Source organism: Halichondria panicea, chromosome 12 (assembly GCF_963675165.1).
Source record: "Halichondria panicea chromosome 12, odHalPani1.1, whole genome shotgun sequence".
In the NCBI taxonomy this organism is placed as follows: Eukaryota; Metazoa; Porifera; class Demospongiae; order Suberitida; family Halichondriidae; genus Halichondria; species Halichondria panicea.
Window position 1 is genome coordinate 4,390,520 of NC_087388.1, and position 20,367 is coordinate 4,410,886.

General features: G+C 39.4%; 3 protein-coding genes across 15 annotated transcripts; 2 read left to right on the top strand and 1 right to left on the bottom strand.

The window, feature by feature from the left end:
* The first annotated feature begins 2 nt into the window (after positions 1 to 2).
* Positions 3 to 5,107, top strand: LOC135344976 (uncharacterized). 2 transcript variants are annotated; one of them, XM_064542288.1, is made up of 7 exons: positions 3 to 178; positions 458 to 606; positions 1,636 to 1,713; positions 2,366 to 2,667; positions 2,867 to 3,011; positions 3,962 to 4,161; positions 4,781 to 5,107. In XM_064542288.1, exons 1-7 carry the CDS (start codon positions 151 to 153, stop codon positions 4,953 to 4,955), a joined length of 1,077 nt encoding a protein of 358 aa, XP_064398358.1. In that variant the 5' UTR covers positions 3 to 150; the 3' UTR covers positions 4,956 to 5,107. The 2 variants fall into 2 exon arrangements, with proteins under 2 accessions (XP_064398358.1, XP_064398359.1); XM_064542289.1 differs by having other exon boundaries at positions 11 to 272.
* Positions 5,108 to 9,123: 4,016 nt separating this feature from the next.
* Positions 9,124 to 14,241, top strand: LOC135345223 (receptor-type tyrosine-protein phosphatase alpha-like). Its single transcript, XM_064542612.1, has 19 exons — positions 9,124 to 9,251; positions 9,304 to 9,663; positions 9,715 to 9,933; positions 9,988 to 10,441; positions 10,487 to 10,596; positions 10,673 to 10,830; positions 10,886 to 10,976; positions 11,053 to 11,126; positions 11,214 to 11,250; positions 11,605 to 11,819; positions 11,924 to 12,081; positions 12,147 to 12,282; positions 12,578 to 12,821; positions 12,919 to 12,983; positions 13,047 to 13,181; positions 13,296 to 13,421; positions 13,524 to 13,675; positions 13,844 to 13,979; positions 14,040 to 14,241. The coding sequence occupies exons 1-19, from the start codon at positions 9,194 to 9,196 to the stop codon at positions 14,094 to 14,096; spliced, it is 2,985 nt and encodes a 994-aa protein (XP_064398682.1). The 5' UTR covers positions 9,124 to 9,193; the 3' UTR covers positions 14,097 to 14,241.
* A 1,469-nt stretch (positions 14,242 to 15,710) lies between these two features.
* LOC135345289 (uncharacterized) lies at positions 15,711 to 20,356 on the bottom strand. 12 transcript variants are annotated; one of them, XM_064542722.1, is made up of 8 exons: positions 19,910 to 20,356; positions 18,489 to 18,554; positions 17,903 to 18,028; positions 17,805 to 17,849; positions 17,664 to 17,747; positions 17,545 to 17,601; positions 17,260 to 17,343; positions 15,711 to 16,025 (listed from the first exon to the last, which is right to left on the bottom strand). In XM_064542722.1, coding segments are annotated over exons 1-8 (510 nt in total). In that variant the 5' UTR covers positions 19,956 to 20,356; the 3' UTR covers positions 15,711 to 16,023. The 12 variants fall into 12 exon arrangements, 11 of the variants coding, with proteins under 11 accessions (XP_064398792.1, XP_064398787.1, XP_064398791.1 ...); XM_064542721.1 differs by lacking the exon at positions 15,711 to 16,025 and adding an exon at positions 16,034 to 17,076; XM_064542717.1 differs by having other exon boundaries at positions 15,740 to 16,025; positions 17,260 to 17,601; positions 19,910 to 20,343.
* Positions 20,357 to 20,367: the final 11 nt, after the last annotated feature.

Genomic DNA, 20,367 nt, shown 5'->3' on the forward strand with positions numbered 1-20,367 from the left:
TGTCGTCACAATCCGTAAAGTTCACATTTTTAAAATTTTGAAGCCATAGATTATTACTCAGTCTAGTCTAGTCACCTCACCATAGAGTAGTCTATCTATGTCCTCACCACTTGCCTTGTGTCTCAGTGCAACCTACTGAGATAAGATTTGATGGCCACTACTGATCCCTCCAGAGCTGGTACATCTATAATTAAAGATCACCGGCCATCAGCCTGAATTAAACTCGCCACAGAAAAGCACAAGTGGTTGCGGGCACAAGTGTGGCATACCAAGTGTGTCATAAGTGGAATCCCCAACTGGCGTTATATCTTATTGATTGTGGTTGACTATGAGTGCCCGTATCTAGTGGATTGTCCGATTATAAAATCTAGGAAAGATAAATATAATGATTGAATACTATACAACAATAGTGTGTATAACTTCTCCTCTCATGCAGTAATACATATAAAACCCATAGGTGAAGTCGCTGATTCAGAAGTAGAACAACTGATAGATGGATCAGACTATTTGGACCTGGACCTTGTTGATCTGAACCGGGAAGACTACAATGACATAGTGACTATCCTCAAACTGAATGATGTGCTCAGAGACAAACTGGCATTCACTGTGAGTTAGGGCCTAGAGGAAGCATGCATGTAGCAGGTCCGGGTAAACGTTATATTTGCAGAAGAGGCTAATTGATTTGGGCCTATAATACATAGTTACTTTATATAGGACTACATCATTAGCCACCCTATAGGCAATGATTTCAAGGGGAGAATTGAAAACAATCCGGTATATAGTAGAAGAGATGGCCAAGACTCCTCTAATTATTTAGGCTATACTAATCATGTTCCCAGCATTATAGTTCCCTACATCATAGATAAAAGAGAGAAATGGATAGGAAACACTTAGCGCCTTGAAAACTATCCGCGTTTCCCCCGGGATTCATTCGAGGCCGCCTACTGTACATGGAAAAAAATGGCCAAAAACACAAAAAGAGACAAATGATTGTCTTACTGTCAGTGTGAGAACCCTGCTGCTAAACTTTTACTTCTGTTTAATACTTGAGGCTATATGACACACAGTACACTACTTATGTAGGTTGTTCTAGCTGTATTATAGGTGTTATTGGTACAAGAAACATCCTAAGTAGTGAAAGCAATGTTTCTGTACCTCTAGCTACTTCTTAGCAATCCCAAAAAAGTTTCTATTATTTCCAAATGATACCTAGTATAAAGGGACATTAAATTGAAGTGGTAGGGAGACTTGGAAAGGTCTGAATTTTTCAAAACAGCCATAGAAGTAGTTTTCATGGGGGTTTGGGAGCGAAACACGGCTGTATCTTAGCTCAGTGTATGTATTTTATATGCAGCTTATGGGATCACGTGATCCGTTTCCTATCCATTTCTCTCTTTTATCTATGCCTACATCATGATTATAGTAATAGTACTAGGTCATTAATTTTGAAGATTTCTCCAGTGATGGTGATCCAAGCAAATAATTAGTAATTAATTAGTGTGAGGTTTTATAGATACTTCCAAGAGTTCATGATACTTCTTATTGACAGAACTGCAATTGTAATTATAAGCTGTACATTTACAATAATTATGGGCGTAACTTTAATTTCTTTGTTTTTCCTTCTCTCTATAATAGGTATTCTCAATGAACATTTTCTTCACCTGTTTTCTGGTTGGCTATGTTCCAAACTATTTCTACATCTGGTACACTGGGGTAAGTCACCACGCCAAAATAATGATCATCATTATACTAGCTGCCAGCAATAAACGAACAGGGTGTCATACAGGGGGGGAGGGCCGGGGGATATTCCCCTCCATAAAATTTGCATTCAGGTACTAGTTGGGGGCAATTTTACATACTAACAGGGTATTGAAATAACAGTTGACCTTTTTTTTAGCGAAATTTTCTCTTATTTCCCCCCTCTACTTCAAAATCCTGTATGACACCCTGACAAATGTACTGTAAAAATGGCTATTAAAACAGCAATAGAACCAATAGCCAGTTACTGTATACCAGTTATAGACGGGTAGTAATTTTGCTTTTAGAGTACTAATTTTGGCGGATTTGCAGTAAGCACAATAATTTATTTGTCAAAAGATGAGTTTTTAAGGTTGAATGTAAGTTTGGGAGTCAGATACAGATGAAACAATGCTACATATCTGGCTTGCTTAGCATGCTCTCAAAAGTACATTTTCATGTTGATTCATAATGCATTTAGCGCGGTTTAGCATTAATTACAAATTCACTAAAATTAGTACCAGTTTATAATAGGTAGTCTCTATTTCCCATATAACTGTCGTATGTTTGAAAACTATGCCTGCCAGCCACATATACGACCTCCCGCCCACCTCCCACCCACCCATAGAAAGCAGTGGTCCTCCTCTCCTATCGATGGTACACATACAAACAACTCGGATTCCACTATTTCCTCTTTGATTTTTGCTACTTTACAAACGTCCTCATCCTTATCTACCTGTGGCTACCCTCCAGCCTCCTGGGAGACTACTGGCGGGGGGCATTGTTTGTTGGTATTTTCAGCTTCTCGTTTGGTCCCCTCCTAAGCGGTATATTGCTGTGGAGGAATTCCCTGGTGCCCCACTCGACTGACAAGATGACCTCACTCTTCATACACATTTCACCTGTCATGGCTCTTTGGGGAATTAGATGGTGAGCTACGTATATAGTTAATTCGGGTTTCATAAATTTTGTGACATGATTTCAAGGATCCTGCTTTCGTTTTTGTTTCCAAATAGTACTGGCCCACCCTTTTTCCAAATAGTACTTGATACTTGGTGTGTGTCATATAGGATCTAGCCAACACATGCATGTCTCTCACGTTGTAGCTTGAAAGGTTTCTTATCTCCAGGTTTTCGACGGAGGAGCAGGGTTTTCCCCTTTGCTCTGAGCCCACCGTCCCAGGTCCGAGAGGTTGTGATCATGTGACCATGACTGACGCTGTCTATGTGCCTATTTTCCTGTACGCCATGTGGCAAATCATGTACATCGTAGTGGTGAGGTTTAGAAAATGACGCATGACCTTTTTTGGGCCTCGAAAAAATGCAATTGCAAGTGTACAATATAATTATGATAACGTGCATTGTGCAAAAGCCTTTCTGGTGTACAACTAGCTAACAGTCTCAAAAACGATTATACTGTATACATGTATTAAAATCGAACAACAAACTTGTGCGTATAGCTTGTAGCCAGTGCTAAGCGTAGCTCTACGTACTTAACTTGTTCATGTCCAATCAGTGAGCCCCACCCTTTTTCCCAGAGGAGGTACTACAGGAAGTGATGTGAATTATGTCATAAAGAGTATCTAGCTTCGAATCTAAGTCGCCCTTGCTGTTCTGTATATCCAGTACTGTAGTTAATATTTATGGTATCTGTGCAATACAGAAGGAAACAAGAGTTTTTTGCACTACAGACAATCATAACAAGTAGCAAGATGTAAAGTTTTTGTAGCTTCTCTGCATGTGTTCTAAACGACTGAACACAGTGACAAAAGTCAAATAATAGTGAATATCTCGTCAGTTCACCCCGATACTTATCAATACCTATCGATTATATGAAAGGTAGAGCCAAATTATTATATCTCCAAGTAATTTTTTAGCGTAATTTCATTCTGATAAGCTCTTATCAAGGAACATAATTATGTACATGGGAAAATGAATGTAAATAATACATGTAACTGGAATGTAATTAAAAACTGGATCCCGTGATTGTGTCGGACCCTCCTCTGCCTTTTTCCAGCCTTCCTGGTGTTTAGTGAGCCCCACCCATTCGTCCTGCTTACCAACAAATGTCTACTTTTTGGCTGTGTAGATCTATTTTAAAATCATTGCGCCCTCAGAGTTTATGAGTTTATGGTAGTTAAACCCCACCCATGCAGTTTCTATGATACAGATCCGAAGTGAGGTATATTAGGTAGAATCATGATATCCTCTGTACCTGCATGTAGATATTCATATGGAGGAAGGAGAAAGTATCGAAGAAAAAGTACTCCACTAGCTACACTTGGATGGTTGAGCGATCTAAATTAGGATTTATGAACAAGATCTATCGAATATTTGGAGAAAAGTACCAGAAGCCGATGTTTGTATTCTGGCAGCTCATCTACACCATTGTGTCAATGCTCCCCGTCAAGTTTTACTTCCACAAGTGAGTTTTGCTGCATGCATGAGTTCCTACAGTATATGACTGCTATTTTGTTTTTGTTTTCACTGAATCTGTTGAGTTGATTGTACACATTCATAAACTCTATCAGGAGTACTCCTGACTCTATACATGTGTGATCCTCAAATCCATATCAATCCAGTGGGGCCATAATGGAGGAAGCTTCTCCCCAAACACTTCAGCTTCCTTTAACTAGGAAGGTCTACCATCTACTATACTATAAATGGCATTCTGAGAACCTAAAAGAAAATATTTGGGGGGGAGGTTAACCCCTGCCCCCCATTAGATGAAACCCTGTTTACTAATTGCTCTTCACCCCAGTCCTATAGCAAGGGCATATATAAAAGAAGAGAGGGCATGCAGTCAAAATTAAAAGCGTGGGCGGATGAATGTGGATTTGCATGAAGCCAAAAACAGAAATTTCTATTTTTAGCACTATAAAATTATGCACATTCATCTGCTCATGCTTTGAATTGTAGTATTTCGCTAATTTTTCGTTTTAGACACCAACTGCGTGATTAACGGTATTAGCATTATAGCTATAATTATATATAGCCATGTGAATATTAATTTTGGGTCAACTACACACACACACACATTATAGTACTCTCCTTGGTGTGTTCGTGGGTTCTGTGGTAATGACGTTTGCCTGCTACAATGGAGCCAGCTTCTACATCGATGTGTTCAGTCAGCGCTACTACTTTGAGAAAGTACTTAAGATTCCTGCTTCTCAGAAACCAACTGGACAAACAGAAATGTATGCGCACAAGAAAAACTGAAACACAAAAAGACAATACCATGCATGTCTCGGCCCCTTCATGTTCTATACATATAGCTACCGGTATATGTATTTCATGTAATTATACCATTGCTTAAAGATACATGAGTGCATATTTCGTCAATGTTCATTATTTTTGAGCTGTAACTGTAACCACTCAAAACGTTGTAAGCATGCAGCATGTGCTTCAGCCTGTCTGAGAATTTTCCATTGAGCATGAGGTTAAAGTCTTATTCTTAATTGTCCTGCATGTATAGATAGCACGATGTAGGATGCATGTCGTGCTTGGAATAATTTTAGCATATTAGGTGTCTAAAAAATAATTAGCATCGTAAATTTTTAGGTAAATATCATTACATTAAGTTTTAATAACAACGTTCTCATGGCAAAAAATGGCTATATATATCAGTTCAAGTCAGCAAGATAACACTGAGAATTACGTGTATGATTATTAATACATGTGTTATTATGTCTTGTGTCAGTTGTGTGCTGTGTTTATGTCTAATAGCTACGTCTTTTGTCTTACGTCTTTTCACATAATCAGGTTCAAGAAATTAAGAATAGAGAAAAAAAGCATTAATTTATCAAGGCCTAGCCGCCACTACCTATTTGGTTGGACAGTGCTATTAGCTATAGTGCATGGCTATATAGAGAGTAGAATACCAAAAATGTGTGAAGTAGATCTAGTTGTACTGAAATGTAAATATCTTATGATTGGGGAACATTTCTAAGAAAATCTGCTGATACTATTGTATGTGAATGAATAAGCTACAACATATCCAAAAAAATGCATGTTTCCATGACAACATAAGGTGGTGGGTTTGTGGTGATTAATAAAACAGTATACAATTGGGTATAATCGGTTGGGAGAGAAAAGGCCAACGGTTTAATTCCGGTTAAGATTTGGAACTTTGTCACAACATCTATAGTGCTGGAGGAGTCACTATCACCAGCTAGATATATAACACTGGGAAGAGTAGGTGAGTCACATCATTATAATATTGCATCGGTGCAAATGGCTGCATGTGTTTGCAGTGAACTACATTGATCTCCCTGCGATCAGCAATGGTCAAATCACGTACTCACCTCCTCGTCATGTGTCAGTTTTTCTCAGAAACACCACGTACTAACAGATACTCAGGAACCATAGCAGTGTACAGTTGTTCATCTTGGTACCACCTGGTGAGGGGATCATCAATGAGAGTTTGTGAAGAAGGGGCCGGTGTGGAATGAAACACAACCATCAGCATGTGAACTAGGTGGTGAGCATTTTATTGACTTGGTGTATATATTATACTTCTGCATGAGCAGCATCTCCAAACACTGGTTCAGAAGTTTCAACACCAAATGGTGAGACAACAATATTTCCCACTGATGCAGTTCAAGTTTCTCTTTCTCCCACAACTGCCTTTGTGGGCACTTGTGGTAGCTCTTCAACAGAAACAACTGATTCAGAAGCAGTGACAACTAGCTTTGTGTCTAGTTCCACTAATACTTTCAGTAAGTTATTATCTTGGTCTGTTTTTGCTTCACACATTAGTTTGGACGCTTAATTCAGTCATTGATTGTGGTTTACCTGCTGATCCTACCGATGGACAAGTAGATACATCATCTGGTACTACCTTTGGGAGTGTTGATCAGCATTTTCAAAGCTGGTATATAGATCATATAATTATTGTGAACTGCTTTAGGGTACGTCTCTAAGATTTTTTATCTGTGGAGTGCAGTCATAATTATAGTAACAACTATTGTCCACCCATGCAGGTTCATGGTTGATGAGACGACGTTTGCCCTCATTATTGAGTCAGTGAGTCTATCTGATGCGGGTAACTACCAGTGTGTGCTCGGTGTGAGGGACCCGGCCGGTCTGCCTCTTATCTATCCCCAAACTGAGACACTCAACCTGACACTCGTCGTCTATCGTAAGTCTGAGGGATTATTCACAGAGGGATCTCCTCCAGATTCACTTGGTCCTTTTCTTATATTTGGTATAAGTCATACTTGTAATAATTATTGTAGATGGACTTGAATAATAAAGAACTCTGATTCATGATAAACAACACAGGTATTGAAGTGAACTAACTAGAATATGTATAAATATAGAAGACAGACGTTACATCATAAGTACAGTAGACACAGTTTACAACTAACACCTGATATAGTCTATTCAAGTTATGTCCTGCAAAGGCATGAATGTTCAAGACATCACAATACTCTAGCCCTGTTTCTCCTGCCTGCATGAGGCCGCTAATTCTATAACTACCGTATAGCGGGTAATTTCGGGGGACAAAATATTCGTGGTTCAGCAATATTGAGACATCATGCAGCTACTTATTGGTGCAATACACTATCACGCAACTGTGGTGCTGACGGAAAGTGGACATCAATTAACAGAACCTAACCTGTCACCAAGGTGACCGTCACTTTTGTCTATTGGCATGTACAGTGTATAATTATGATTCATACTTGCAGGTACTCCAGCCTCCACTGAAACCAGTACCACTATTGGGATCGTAATTAGAGCAATAGCAGGAATGTGGTTCCTTGTCTCCATGACGATCATTGCTTTACTTTTGATCTGATTGGGCTGCAATATATCTGGTATATCACATTTTTGTCTGTATACGTATATACACTTGTTCTTCTCATCGGCTACCGTATAGCGGGTATATATTTTGAGGGTATAAATGTTCGCGGTTTTCGCGGATTGAGCCTGTACCGCGAAAATTTATACCCACGAAAATTTATGAATAGTAGGCGTGTTCAGTATTATGGATTCGAGGCTAACGGTGTGGAGGTATAGCTGCATGTTGATGTGCGCATGCGCCAAAAGGCTGGAACTCAGACCACGAAAATAAAATCCGCGAAATCCTTTGTAATGGTCCATCCACGAAAGTTTATAACCTCGAAATATACCCGCTATTACGGTATGTTAAGTCCTTTCCTTTGGAACGAATGTAGCTATACTTTGAATTTGTGTTGCGGTATATCAGTACGAATTTTCAGTCCCATAAGTCAGCTGGACTAAACCCACGTACAAGAAGGGTTGCTCTGTAGCTTCCTTGCATGTATCTGGAAAGTTCTTAAGAGTTGTTTAACTTTCTTGACAGACTTTTCTGCTAGACCGTTGGACTGTGGGTGGTCAGTATAAAAGGCTGCTGGTGATATGTGCAGGCTCATTAATTTCTTTGCAGTTACATTGAGGGCCATTGTGCTCAGTGACGGTGAGTCGGTAAACTGATCATGAAAGTATTCCATGCTGTGTGAATATGGCTTTCAGCGCTGTAATCACCTTGGATGCTGTTGTGTTCGAGAGCTACTGTACTTCGATGATCAATTTTAACACACTGTCTGAAACCTCTTCGTAGATTTCAGCTGATATCAGACCATTTTGAAAGTTATGGCGTTCAAAGACCAGTGAATGTGAAAAAGCTAATGTGGACTGCCCCCATGGCGACACCTGCGCCTATGCCAATGTTTATGCGCTCTAACTGTTGATCATGGGGTGTAACTGTTGAAATGCTCCAACCCAACAAAGGCATTTCACAAGGCGGCCAGGCAGTGGCGTAGGAAGGGGGGCTCCAGGGGCTGGAGTCCCCCATATTTCTAGGGTATATAAAGTAGACATGACTTATCAAGCTGCACTATATATACAGATAGCCTCTCTTTTTCCATTCAAAAAACCAGAGCCCCCCCCCCCCCCATTGAGAAATTGCTTCCTACGCCACTGCCAGGTATAATTGTCTTGTCAATTTCAAACAAATCTCCTCCTTTTCTCCCAAGAGTGTAATATTGTAGTTTTGATATAGGAGTGATTCTCTGAGAGGAGTTGTGTCCTTTGGCATTCTGGAAAATGTGTTGACAATGTCTTTTGGGCACCTGGCCACCATACTGATTGGGCAACTCGCATCTGCAACGGACGATTACTGGACGGTCACTATGGAATTTTCTCATTTTCAACTTCTCTGCGATTACCCATAAAAGTAACAAATGTCATGTGTTAGTGTCAAGTTTTGTGGATAATGTTTGTTCTCTGTTCCTAGATCTAGTAACTTTTATTCTACTTCCTTCCTGTATTTTATATAGTTGTGTCCATGAAGATATACAATTTTGATATGTTAATAACAGGAAATAGTTTGGATCTATAGACACTTTGCTGTAAAGTTTAAGAGCAACATTAATTTTGTAAAAGAAGTTCACTATAAGTACTTTTGTAGCAAGATCTATGCTGCATGCAGAATGAATTTTGTGACAGTGGTTCGATTTCTTAGCATACCAATGGTACTATCGCTGAAAGGTAATGCCTTACTGTATGTGATCATATAATGTTGTGTAAGTAATTGCTCCAGAGTTTTCCTTGGCTAGATACAGTGACACAGCAGTGTATGCCAACAAAAGTGTTCTTGACATCAACCTGCTTGGAGAGGGTTTTGTCACTGATGGAGGTGCTCTGGAGTGTCACACTGACAACACTACTTGCTGTAGGAGAGATGATGGAACAGCTGCGGGAGAGTGGTACTATCCTGATGGAACTGTCATTGAAGGAGGTGGTACCTTTAATGACAGTACTGGGTTCTACAGAACAAGAGGTCACATGTTTATTCGACTAAATCGGCTGAGGATACAGGATCCAACTGGAAAGTATCGATGTGTGGTACCTGGTGCTGGAGGAGTTGATATCACTAGATATGTAACACTGGAAAGAGGAGGTGAGACACATAATTATAATGCTGCATGGGTGCAAATGACTGTGTTTGCAGTGAAATGCACTGATCTCCCTGCAATCAGCAATGGTCAAATTAACTACTCACCTCCTCGTCATTTATCAGTTCTTCTCAGGAACACCACTTACAGATACTCAGGAACCATAGCAGTGTACAATTGTTTATCTTGGTACCAACTGGTGAGAGGATCATTAATAAGAGTATGTGGTCCAGAAGGGGTGTGGAATGGAACACAACCAGCATGTGAACTAGGTGGTAAGCATTTGATTAATTAACTTGGTGTGCACCATAAATCCTGAATATATTCAGTGTCTCCAAGTACTGTTTCAGAATTTTCAACACCACCTCTAATTACAAATACCATGAGAACAATCCGAGACTTTGTATCAAGTACCACTAACAGTATTCTAGACACATTCAGTCAGGCTTCCCCTACAACTGACTCTGTGGATACTCCCACAACTTTGAAAACGTTGGCAACTGTCGTTGTATCCAATAGCAGCATTAATGTAGCCACTACTCAAAGTGGATCTACTTCTATACCAATGAACAACTCAGGGGATACTCCTGGCAGTTCTTCACCCACAACTTCGAAAACGTTGGCAACTGGTGTTGCACCCAATAGCAGTAGTGTAGCCACCACTCAAGGTGGATCTACTCCTATACCGATGAACGGCTCTGTTGTTCCTGCAATATTTGTGGTGATTTTGTTAATAATTCTGGTTTCTGTAGGAGCTATCACTGTTTTACTAGTGTACAAGAGGTAAGAAAGTTCATTGTTAAACTCATGCATAACCAAGTCACCCAGGCACAAGAAAAACAAAACAAATAAGCAAAATAGAAGGGATGAAATTCAATTACATTCCCAATATCAGCTAACTGCTACTGAGTGTTCGACAGGAGAATGCAGATTGAAAGGTATATCATAGATGTGAACTGGGAAGGTGATCGAATTATGCCTGCATATTCATTCTGATAAATCTCTATAATGTAGATGCTGATCATTGTGAGGATATTACTATTGTTAAGGAAGAACATGGCAGTGGTGTCAAACATGTTGAGGCCATTCGATCAGTTCCAGTCTCACAGTTTGGGGAGTTTGTCTCTCAGCATCATGCTCAAAGAAACAAGAAATTCAATGACAACTTTGAGGTCAGAGTAAAAATTAATGTGACTTTAAAATACAATGCTTTAACTATATAACTAGACTCTTGACAAGGGTGAACAGGGTCACACTGTGAATGTTTCGTGCAGTGAAGCAAACATCAAAGCTAACAGATACAAGAACATCACTGTCTGTAAGTGCATGGCCACCCATGCATGCATGCATGCCTCTGTTTCTAAATCATTATCATGGCATGCCCTTCAATTCAGATGATGACAACCGTATTGTACTGCAACCTTTGCCTAACTCACAGAGTGGCTACATCAATGCTTGCTATGTAAACGTGAGTGTTTTCAACAACATTGCATGTGTCGTATAATTGTATATGACAATTATGCATAATTTATGGCTATAATACTTGCTTATATAGGGTTACTGTTGCCAATCAAAGTTCATTGCTACACAAGGTAAGTTATTGTAGACAAGTGTTTGTAAACGTGTAGGATACTGGTATGAATGTTATGTTTATGTGATGATGTGTTTGTTGCATCTGAGAACAAAAAAAGCAAACAATTTCACATTAAACATTAAATTGATTCTATTGTCGTGACTCTCAGTTTGTATCGAGTTTAAAGTTGACAAATGCAGCCTACCAGCTATTGCATCATCTATGTTTTGTTTTCTCATTGGATGTAGCTTTCAAAAAAACATAACTATTTCAGAGTTATAGGCCACATTTCCTCCAACTTTGGTCAATGAAACTGTTCCGAGCATTTAAATGCATAATATCCTAGACGTCTATTGTATACATACAATCCCAGGTCCGCTGTTGAGCACTGTGTTGGACTTTTGGCGGCTGGTGTGGCAGGAGAGACCCTCTGCAATAGTCATGCTCACCAACACTGTCGAGATAGGGAGAGTCAAGTGTGAGGAATACTGGCCAGAGTCGGGGAGCATGAGTTTTGTACCATTCCATGTAGTCATAACTGACAAGCAGATTCTTGCTGACTACACAGTCAGAAGCTTTGTTATAAATGTGAGTGAATTGTCCACTTTACAATGATGACTGCATGGAAAATGTTAACAAAATGTTAACGAATTTGTATGTAGATTTGATTTTCATGTACCTCCTCCTTACAGAATACTTCTGATGGTCTCTCCCTCGAATTGACTCAGTTCCACTTCACTACCTGGCCTGACCACGGTGTGCCGGGCTCTGCCACACCCCTACTAGTTTTTCTCCATAGAATTCGAGCATTTGCCGCTACTAAGACAGGACCCTTGCTTCTACACTGCAGGTACAAGAGTCGCATGTGAAAATTATAGGCCTACAATTGTTTTTCTCTTTTTCTCTCTCTCTCAGTGCTGGGGTTGGTCGTACTGGTACTTACCTCACCCTGGACAATGTCCTGGACCAGATTAAGATAGAGGGTGTGGTTGACATTGATGGGGTGATTGTCAAGGCTCGCAATCAGAGAATGAAAATGGTTCAAACCAAGGTACCTTCCTATTAACAATTAGATCTAACCATTGTTAAATAATACAGCGGCATAAAAATAGTTTTATTACATAATTATAGATACTTCTGACGGTTACCTTCCGAGGTATGCCTTTATTTTTTATGGAGTATATACCATCACTTGAATGTTAGCAGCATTATATTAAAAAAAAAAACAGAACAAAGAAAATTCCTAGTTTACACTGATCTTTGTACATATCAAGTTGAATACGACTGCATGCACAAAAGTGATAAAAAGGTAACATTGTAAAATTTCATTATAACATTGAATATAGGAACAGTACATTTTCATCCATGATGCTATCCTTGAGTTCTTGACGTGTGGGGATACTCAAATCTCCTCCACAAACTTCCGTGCTGCCATGGATAAACTAAGTCGAATGGACCCCAGCCACCTGCTCACTGGCTACCAACAGCAGTTCAAAGTCCTGGATCAGGTGAGCCCCAGTCCCTCTCAGGTAAACTGCTTCACTGCTCTCAAACATAAAGACAAGAACAGAGGAAACAAGTACCTTCCTAGTGAGCATTATGTGTTCTTCCGTCAATCAAAAAGACCATGCAGTATATAGTTGATATCGATCAATATAGGACGGTGCATTCATTCGCTTCACTGTAGGTGAAAGGTATCGAATCATATTGTTTGGGGAACATCCTGATTACATCAATGCTGTCACTGCCAGTGTAAGCCATGCATCAGTCAAGTGCAGTTAAATTCAGGTGAACATGTACTCATGTCACATGCAGGGATACAAGCAACAGAAGGCCTTCATCATTGCTCAAAATCCTCTCGAATCAACAATCAGAAACTTTTGGAAACTCGTCACGGATCAGAAGTGTGGAGCTGTGGTGATGCTGTCTCAGCTAGTGGAAACTGGAGAGGTATTATGAGCAAATTTGGCTACCTGCATGTCTGTATAATGTGTAAATTGTGATGGTACAGATGAGTGCATGTAATATAAGGTATAAACAAACACTGCATGTCACATTATACAGAATGTGTGTGCCATGTACTGGCCCGAAGAAGGCACTGAGTGCTATGGGGAGTTTGAAGTAGAGTTGGTGGGGATGGAGAAATGCTCAGGGTTCACCATCAGGAACATCACTGTCAACGATAGAAGAGTGAGGGAAAGGAAAATTATAATAATTGTTACACCTCTCACATTATAGAAATGTCCACTCCTATACCTTCTGCTGTTTTCTTTCATGCATCTTGCATTCTAGCGTGGCCTGTCCCAACAAGTGGCTCAGTTTCATGTGACCAGCTGGTCTCCCAACGGCTCCTGCTCCAACCTCAAGGCAGTCATTGATGTCATTGAGGAGGTTACAAAGGTGCAAAGGAGAACTGAAAACAAACCAGTACTGGTCCATTGCAGGTACATACACTGTCACTGCATGCATTCATGTCCGTAGAAAATCAATCTTTGAACCAAGCTAGCTGGTAACAGATTCCATTCTTATAATAGTATAGAGCTAGATCTAGTGCATGCATTCTACCTAGTTTCCTAGAGTATTCAATCCGACAAAACTATGTTCATTTCCAGTGACACAGTGAGTCGCAGTGGCATGTTCTGTGCACTAGCTACCGTCATTGACTGTTGCAAGGTGGAGGGAGTGGTGGATGTGTTCCAGGTGGTCAAGGTTCTCAGAGTCCGCAAACCAGGAGCAATACTTACTGTGGTGAGGACAAATTAGTCAATACATAATGCATAATTGGTTTATGTTACATTAAATCTGCAGGAGCAGTACAAACTGGTCTATGAAGCTGTGCTGGTGTTTCTGCATGGAGGAATTTGACACTTACTACTGTAACACCTGCTTGACTACATAATTACAATTTAAAACTTCGCTGTGGTAAATATCATTAACTGAATAGTTTTCCTGTAGAATAATGTCCTACATGTACCTGCATGACTTTTACATTGATGACTTCACTGTATATCACCCACCTCTGTCCTGGCATGGCGTTGGCTGACCCCCGATGGAAGTCATCTGCCGAGCACTGTATTGGGCAGGTGGTGGCTCCATTGTGGGTCATTCTCGTGACAGCTCTTCACCATAAATACACTGTCAGAACAACTTAACGTAGTCTATATCTATTGTTGAGGATACTGATGATATAGACTATTACACTTTAACTTGCTATACACATGCACTGTCAGCTTATTATAGTCAGTGATGAGGACTTTTAAATCAGGGATCCAGAGTATAGGCCTTGGCTTTTATTTTGCCTATTATTCAAAAAGTCAGCCAGTTTGGTGTAGTACCCATGCATTATTCATTTGTAGTTGTATTGATAGCACTACCTGAGGTATAGCGTCGTTGTCTATAGCTAGTATTTTTCAACTTCGTCGTATTAATACAAAAATCGGCCTGGGACCGAGGCTATAGCTACATCTACCTGAGTACAGATAGTAAAATAATTATAATCCTCTAGTGGTTGTGCTGAAAGAGAAAATACTCCTCCATGCCTGCCTAGTGGCTAGTGCTTACTAGCTATAGATCTAATTAAGTAAGTAGGCCTGCTCGGAACAATTTTGGCATAATAGGTGTCAAAAGAATAATTGGGCAACAATGTCCATTTTTGGTAAAGATCATTACATTTAAGTTTTGCATATAACGATGTCTCATGGCAAAAATGGCTGATCACTTCAAGCCAACAAGATAACAATGAGAATCGTGACATATTAATTTTGTCGTTGTGTGTAGCCTCGATCCCTATAGTTGTTCACCTAACCATTATAAAAGCGAAAACTCGGCCTGGGATGAGGCTACGTCATGTGGCTATAGCTAATATAAGGCCCTGGCAAATTATGCCCGCATAATTATTTTGGGGTTAGTTCATTATGCAGCATAATTGGGGCATAAAGTATAGGATATATACTAGGTTAAATTTGTGAAATTGGATTTGGAAATTAGTCAAATCCATGGTCCTCTGCTGCCGCTGCTAAACGTGTTTCAGTTTTTCTTTTAAAAAACCGTAATTCTTACACCATTACAGTGATTACGGTGAATATAATATATTTGCTCTTCCTGTTAGTAGGGGTTGGTAGATTATGCTGCATGGCATAATTTTGAGCATAATAGGTACATTTTTGGGTGAGAATTCTGGCATAATAGGCACATTTTTAACAATATGAGCAGGTTTTACAGAAATACATGTCAGTAAGAGTCATAGCATAAACATTTGGAAGTATACTGCATGGTACATGGTTAATTATCTCCTATATCATAATAGTGTATAGATATAGAGTCACACAATAATAAGCTCCAACCTGCTAAAAGTTAGCATTTTACATGCGGCATACTTGTCAACCACATAATATCTAAATGAAGTCGAAATTATATATAGACATGACTGTCACAGCAGTATAATTATATAGTGACTATAATTATTAGGCCATGCCCTCAGCATCAAATTTGGCAGTTTGCCAAAACAGTTAAATATCACGTGACCACAATTAATATAAACAGGAGTCAAAATTTGTGCAATAATTGAAAACACACACACTGAACTGTACTGTCAATCCTATGTACAATCTGTACTGAATAATTATACATAAGCAAAATATACAGCAATAATAATTAAATAATGTATAAAAGTCATACATTTCATACATTTTAAACACGTATCATAATTGTTCACAGCATACAGAGTGTACGTATTATTATTATATGGCCAGACTCAAGTTCCACAAAAGTTCTATATAGTGGACCTTGTTGTCTCTGCATGGAAACACAGTGAAAACAATTAAAATATGAACTTGTATGTTTTACGTGACATGGAATTCTATATCCATTGCCGCCATTCCGCTTGCTTATATACACGAGCTCCATATAATTATAGATATATCATCATCAGTTTAATATAGCTAATTTTAAAAGCAACACTTTTATGAACAGTTTTATGCATATTGTTATGTTAGGCTGTTGTCTGTGGAGAATATTGAAAAAAGCTGTTCCTTTTGATTATAGGCTAAAGATGAGTCACATGCATGCAACAATGACTTTACTGTTGAATTTCGCACCTGATCAAGCCTAATCGAGGTATACTTGCGTCGTACTTCTTTTGACTGTGTCATGTTGACCATTTGCAGAAATGATCGACGCTGCTAAAAAGGATGCTAAAAGTTTGAAGTCATTAATTGCATGGCTAAACAGCTTTGCAGCTTTTTTTCACTCTAACAGCTACCAATATAGCTCTACAGATTACATTGTATAAGGATTCTTATTATGCCTCGGTGCGCATGCGCAAGCGAGGTATACGGTAGTGTGTGTGTGTGTGTGTGTGTGTGTGTGTGTGTAGACTGCTACAGCTGCTCAAGGATGAATCAAGTGCAAGTAAGAGTTTCTATAGGCTTCTAGTCATGTTTACTTGGATTTTAATTTGGGGATTTGCAAAATAATGCTTCGTTCTTGAGTTATGCTTAGTTTTTCAGAAGAGCACGTAGCCAAACGTGTTTACCGAATGTTGCTACTCTACTTAGTAGTTAGCTATGCACTAGAACGCTAGCTATTGGTAGCTGCAAGAGTGAGAAGAGAGCTGCAAGGCTCTGCAGACGGCAGCCTGACTATTTTAGACTTGAACTTTTGGCATCGATCGTTTTTAACAACAATCATGGTTGATCATTACCAACTCCTTGAGTTTGCATCATGATTGGACTGAATAAAAGCAGCTTTATGTTATGTAGCTTTGGCATCTCCACCAAGGTATCAGCACCTGCGGTGCTTTCATTACTAACTGCAGCTCTAGCTGTCTGTGGAAGGCCTCATTGAACTGCAATGTGCAAGGTATAACATATAATTAATTATGCATGCTTCCTAGTTTGAAAACAAAACAAGAACCTGGCTGAGCTAGGGTTTCCAGATGAGCAGACATAGAATATGCACACATACGAACAAACCAACTAAAGTGTCACGAGCTTAATAAAATGTGTGGTATTTATATAATTGTACGTACATTGAGTGAAATGCTGACAGATTTCATCAGCTATCTTCTCTTTTCTCAGTTTCAGTAACAACTCCAGCAGAGCTCTGTAAGTTGCTGCATAAGGATTGTGCGTTTTCCAGAAAGTAAAGCATTTTATCATGGCTACTTGAGTTCCTTCTCTATAGAACAACATATTCACATCAGCTTGTTCAGCAGGAGTTAATCCCATGGATTTAGAATAGATCATCACACCATCAAAATATTCGGTCAGGTAGGGAAATTCAGAATCACTTATTTCACTGCTGAGTTGCTCACCAGTCAGATTGTATAGTCTTATTAGTTTTTGGAGAGTAACTCGATGTGCGGATGGTCCTATATAGAGGAAGCAAACAATTGAATCCAGCAAAAAAACATACAATTAAAACGACTGTTACCAGCAAATGATGAGGTTGGAATTCCAACTTTCTGGACTCGAGCGGTTGGGTATTGGAGCCTTTCCGATGACAGTGACCCCGTATCTACATAAAATATTCAGTAAACAACAGCTAGTGTTACAGTTTGTTGAACAATCAAACCTGATGATGGCGTCTTCACAATGGATTTAGAGCCAGATTCATTATCTGCATGTCAATTAGCAGACACTGAAATATACACTGACGTTAAAACAACTTACCTGCATCGTAAATTTTGTAAAAACACCATTCTTTATGTCCAGTTGGTGTTGTTCCGTGGTGAGGGCATATCCCACTGAGTTCACCTTTGTGGGTGATGATCCTAACCAAAGTTATAATAAGGCTCCCTATAATTTGTACAATGCTAAGAGTGCAATCTATGTACAATAAAATAATCGTATGATGTGGTATTACCGACTGCCATGGAGAGTGTACAGCAATTAATCCTCATATCACATCCGGTCCAGTAATTGCACATCGCCACTAACAGCGTGCAATTACCTGTCCAGTAATTGCACGCTGTCAATGACAACATATATTGTTTTCGAATAACGGCCACAGCCGAAAATATTACAGGAATCATGATTAGAAATCAATAGTACGGCTACTCGTGCAATAAGGGATTAATAGCACTCATAACAAGCACTGGCAAGGTTAATAGCACTCGGCTGCGCCTCGTGCAATTATAGTATATAATTATAGCCTTGCCATTGCTTGTTACTCGCGCTATTAAATAAATCCTAATAAATAAATAAAGTATGTTATTATATCCAAAGTACGCATTCTAGTGCACGTGCTATCACTTACAACTTGATGAGCTTGAATGACATATGACTCTTGCTACATTTGGGATACTCAGCTTCTGTAGATTCTCTATATACACAACAGTAGAAAATGGATTTACCGATCCCAGGACGAGTTTTCGCTTTTATATCGGATAGGCCTGGTACTAGTTGTCTGTACATGCGTCAATCGTTCATCAGATTCTATACTCTCGTTCACTTTCGTGACATTTATATTGATGTACTATCGTCAAGGGCGTATAAAGAGAAGAGGGCATGCAACTACAATATAAATGGGCGGGGGCTTATGTTAAAGGATTTATTGCACGCACTGACTAGCCTTGTTTTTACTCTATCTAGTGGGGAGTTGGCTAAATATAGCATATCCTACATGTTGCATGACTCATCAATAATACGCATACACAGTATATATATACATGCCCTCTTCTCTTTATACGCCCTTGCTATCGTGTACTAGCAGTCACAATCCCATTTAGAATCAATTGGAACCCTGAAGCTTAGGAAACATTATTCTGAAGACAGAACAACAAGTGAAGGCTATTATATAAAGCATGCAAGCTTGTCAAAGTCAGAATTGCTTATGCTATCAAGTCATTTTTGTTTGGCAAGATTTAACCATTTATCCATCTTATGGTGGATCAAGTGAGCTAGATGACTTGGTGCTGCCATCATCAGCTCGAACAGAGGGATTGACAATGACACTAACCTGTTTAATACGAGAAATTTAAGATGTACACGTGTTTTAGAATGTCTACTTCTCTGCACAGGAGCAATAGCTGATCCAGCTATCCCAACAGTGCTCCTCTTGGCTATACTAATGGTCCAGTGTGAGGTAAGGGTTTAAATGACCAATAAACGCCCATTTCAAATAAGCACCCATCTCGTTTAAATGCCCCCTTTACAGACTTCGATATCAAATAAACGCCCGGGCGTTTAATCATAAATACGGTCTATATAAATTTCGGTTTAATAAAGTTTTTACCGACAATGAAAATTTAACGCATGCACAGACAACTACCAGGCCTATCCGATATAAAATCGGCCTGGGATCGAAGCTAAAGCCTATATACATACAGATAAAAGCTTACTCTGAGAAACGTTCGAGCTTCCTCTTCGTGGGGTCATCCGGGAATAGATCAACAACGCTCTTCATATTTGGTCGATATCTTCCTTGCCTAATGCGGACCCATTCATTTATCAAAAATGCAGCTAATCTATGCTGGTTGCTGGTTTTTTTTTTCTGCTGACTTCAGGGAAGACTTTGTTTTAAATATTTTGCTTAGATTTTCTGGTGTGTGCCCTAGTTTCAATAATTCTCCAGCTAATTTCCATTGGAAAATAGGGAACACTAGCGGGTTTAAGTGAGCTGAATAAAAATAATTGCTATATTCACAATTCACACACTGAACAAAATGCACAATTTACCTTGGCTAGAAGGTTTTTGTCTGCGGGGTCTTTCAGTATCTTCCATCGGTATAGTCTTTATGGCCTTTTTTAGTTCTATGTATAAATATAGCTCTTGGGCATCCTCAGTCAAAAGGGAAGACACCTGCTCTGCCCCCCCATGCCCAATATATGAGACTTTTGGAATGGGAGTTCACATGATGCCAGGAACAGAAGTTATATTTAACCACAACACACCCCGCGAATTATTTACATATTATGCCTTGGTGCACATGCGCAAGCAATAGGCTGTGTACAGCTAGCTACTCAAGGAGATCGTGCAAGTAAGAGTTTCTATAGGCTTCTAGTCGTGTATTTTAATTCGTGGATTTGCAAAATAATGCTTGATTCTCCAGTTATGCCTACTAGACTACTAGTACTTGGAATGCCATTGCTGCCTTTTCAGAAGAGTAGTGCGTAGCAAATCTTGCCATGAATAT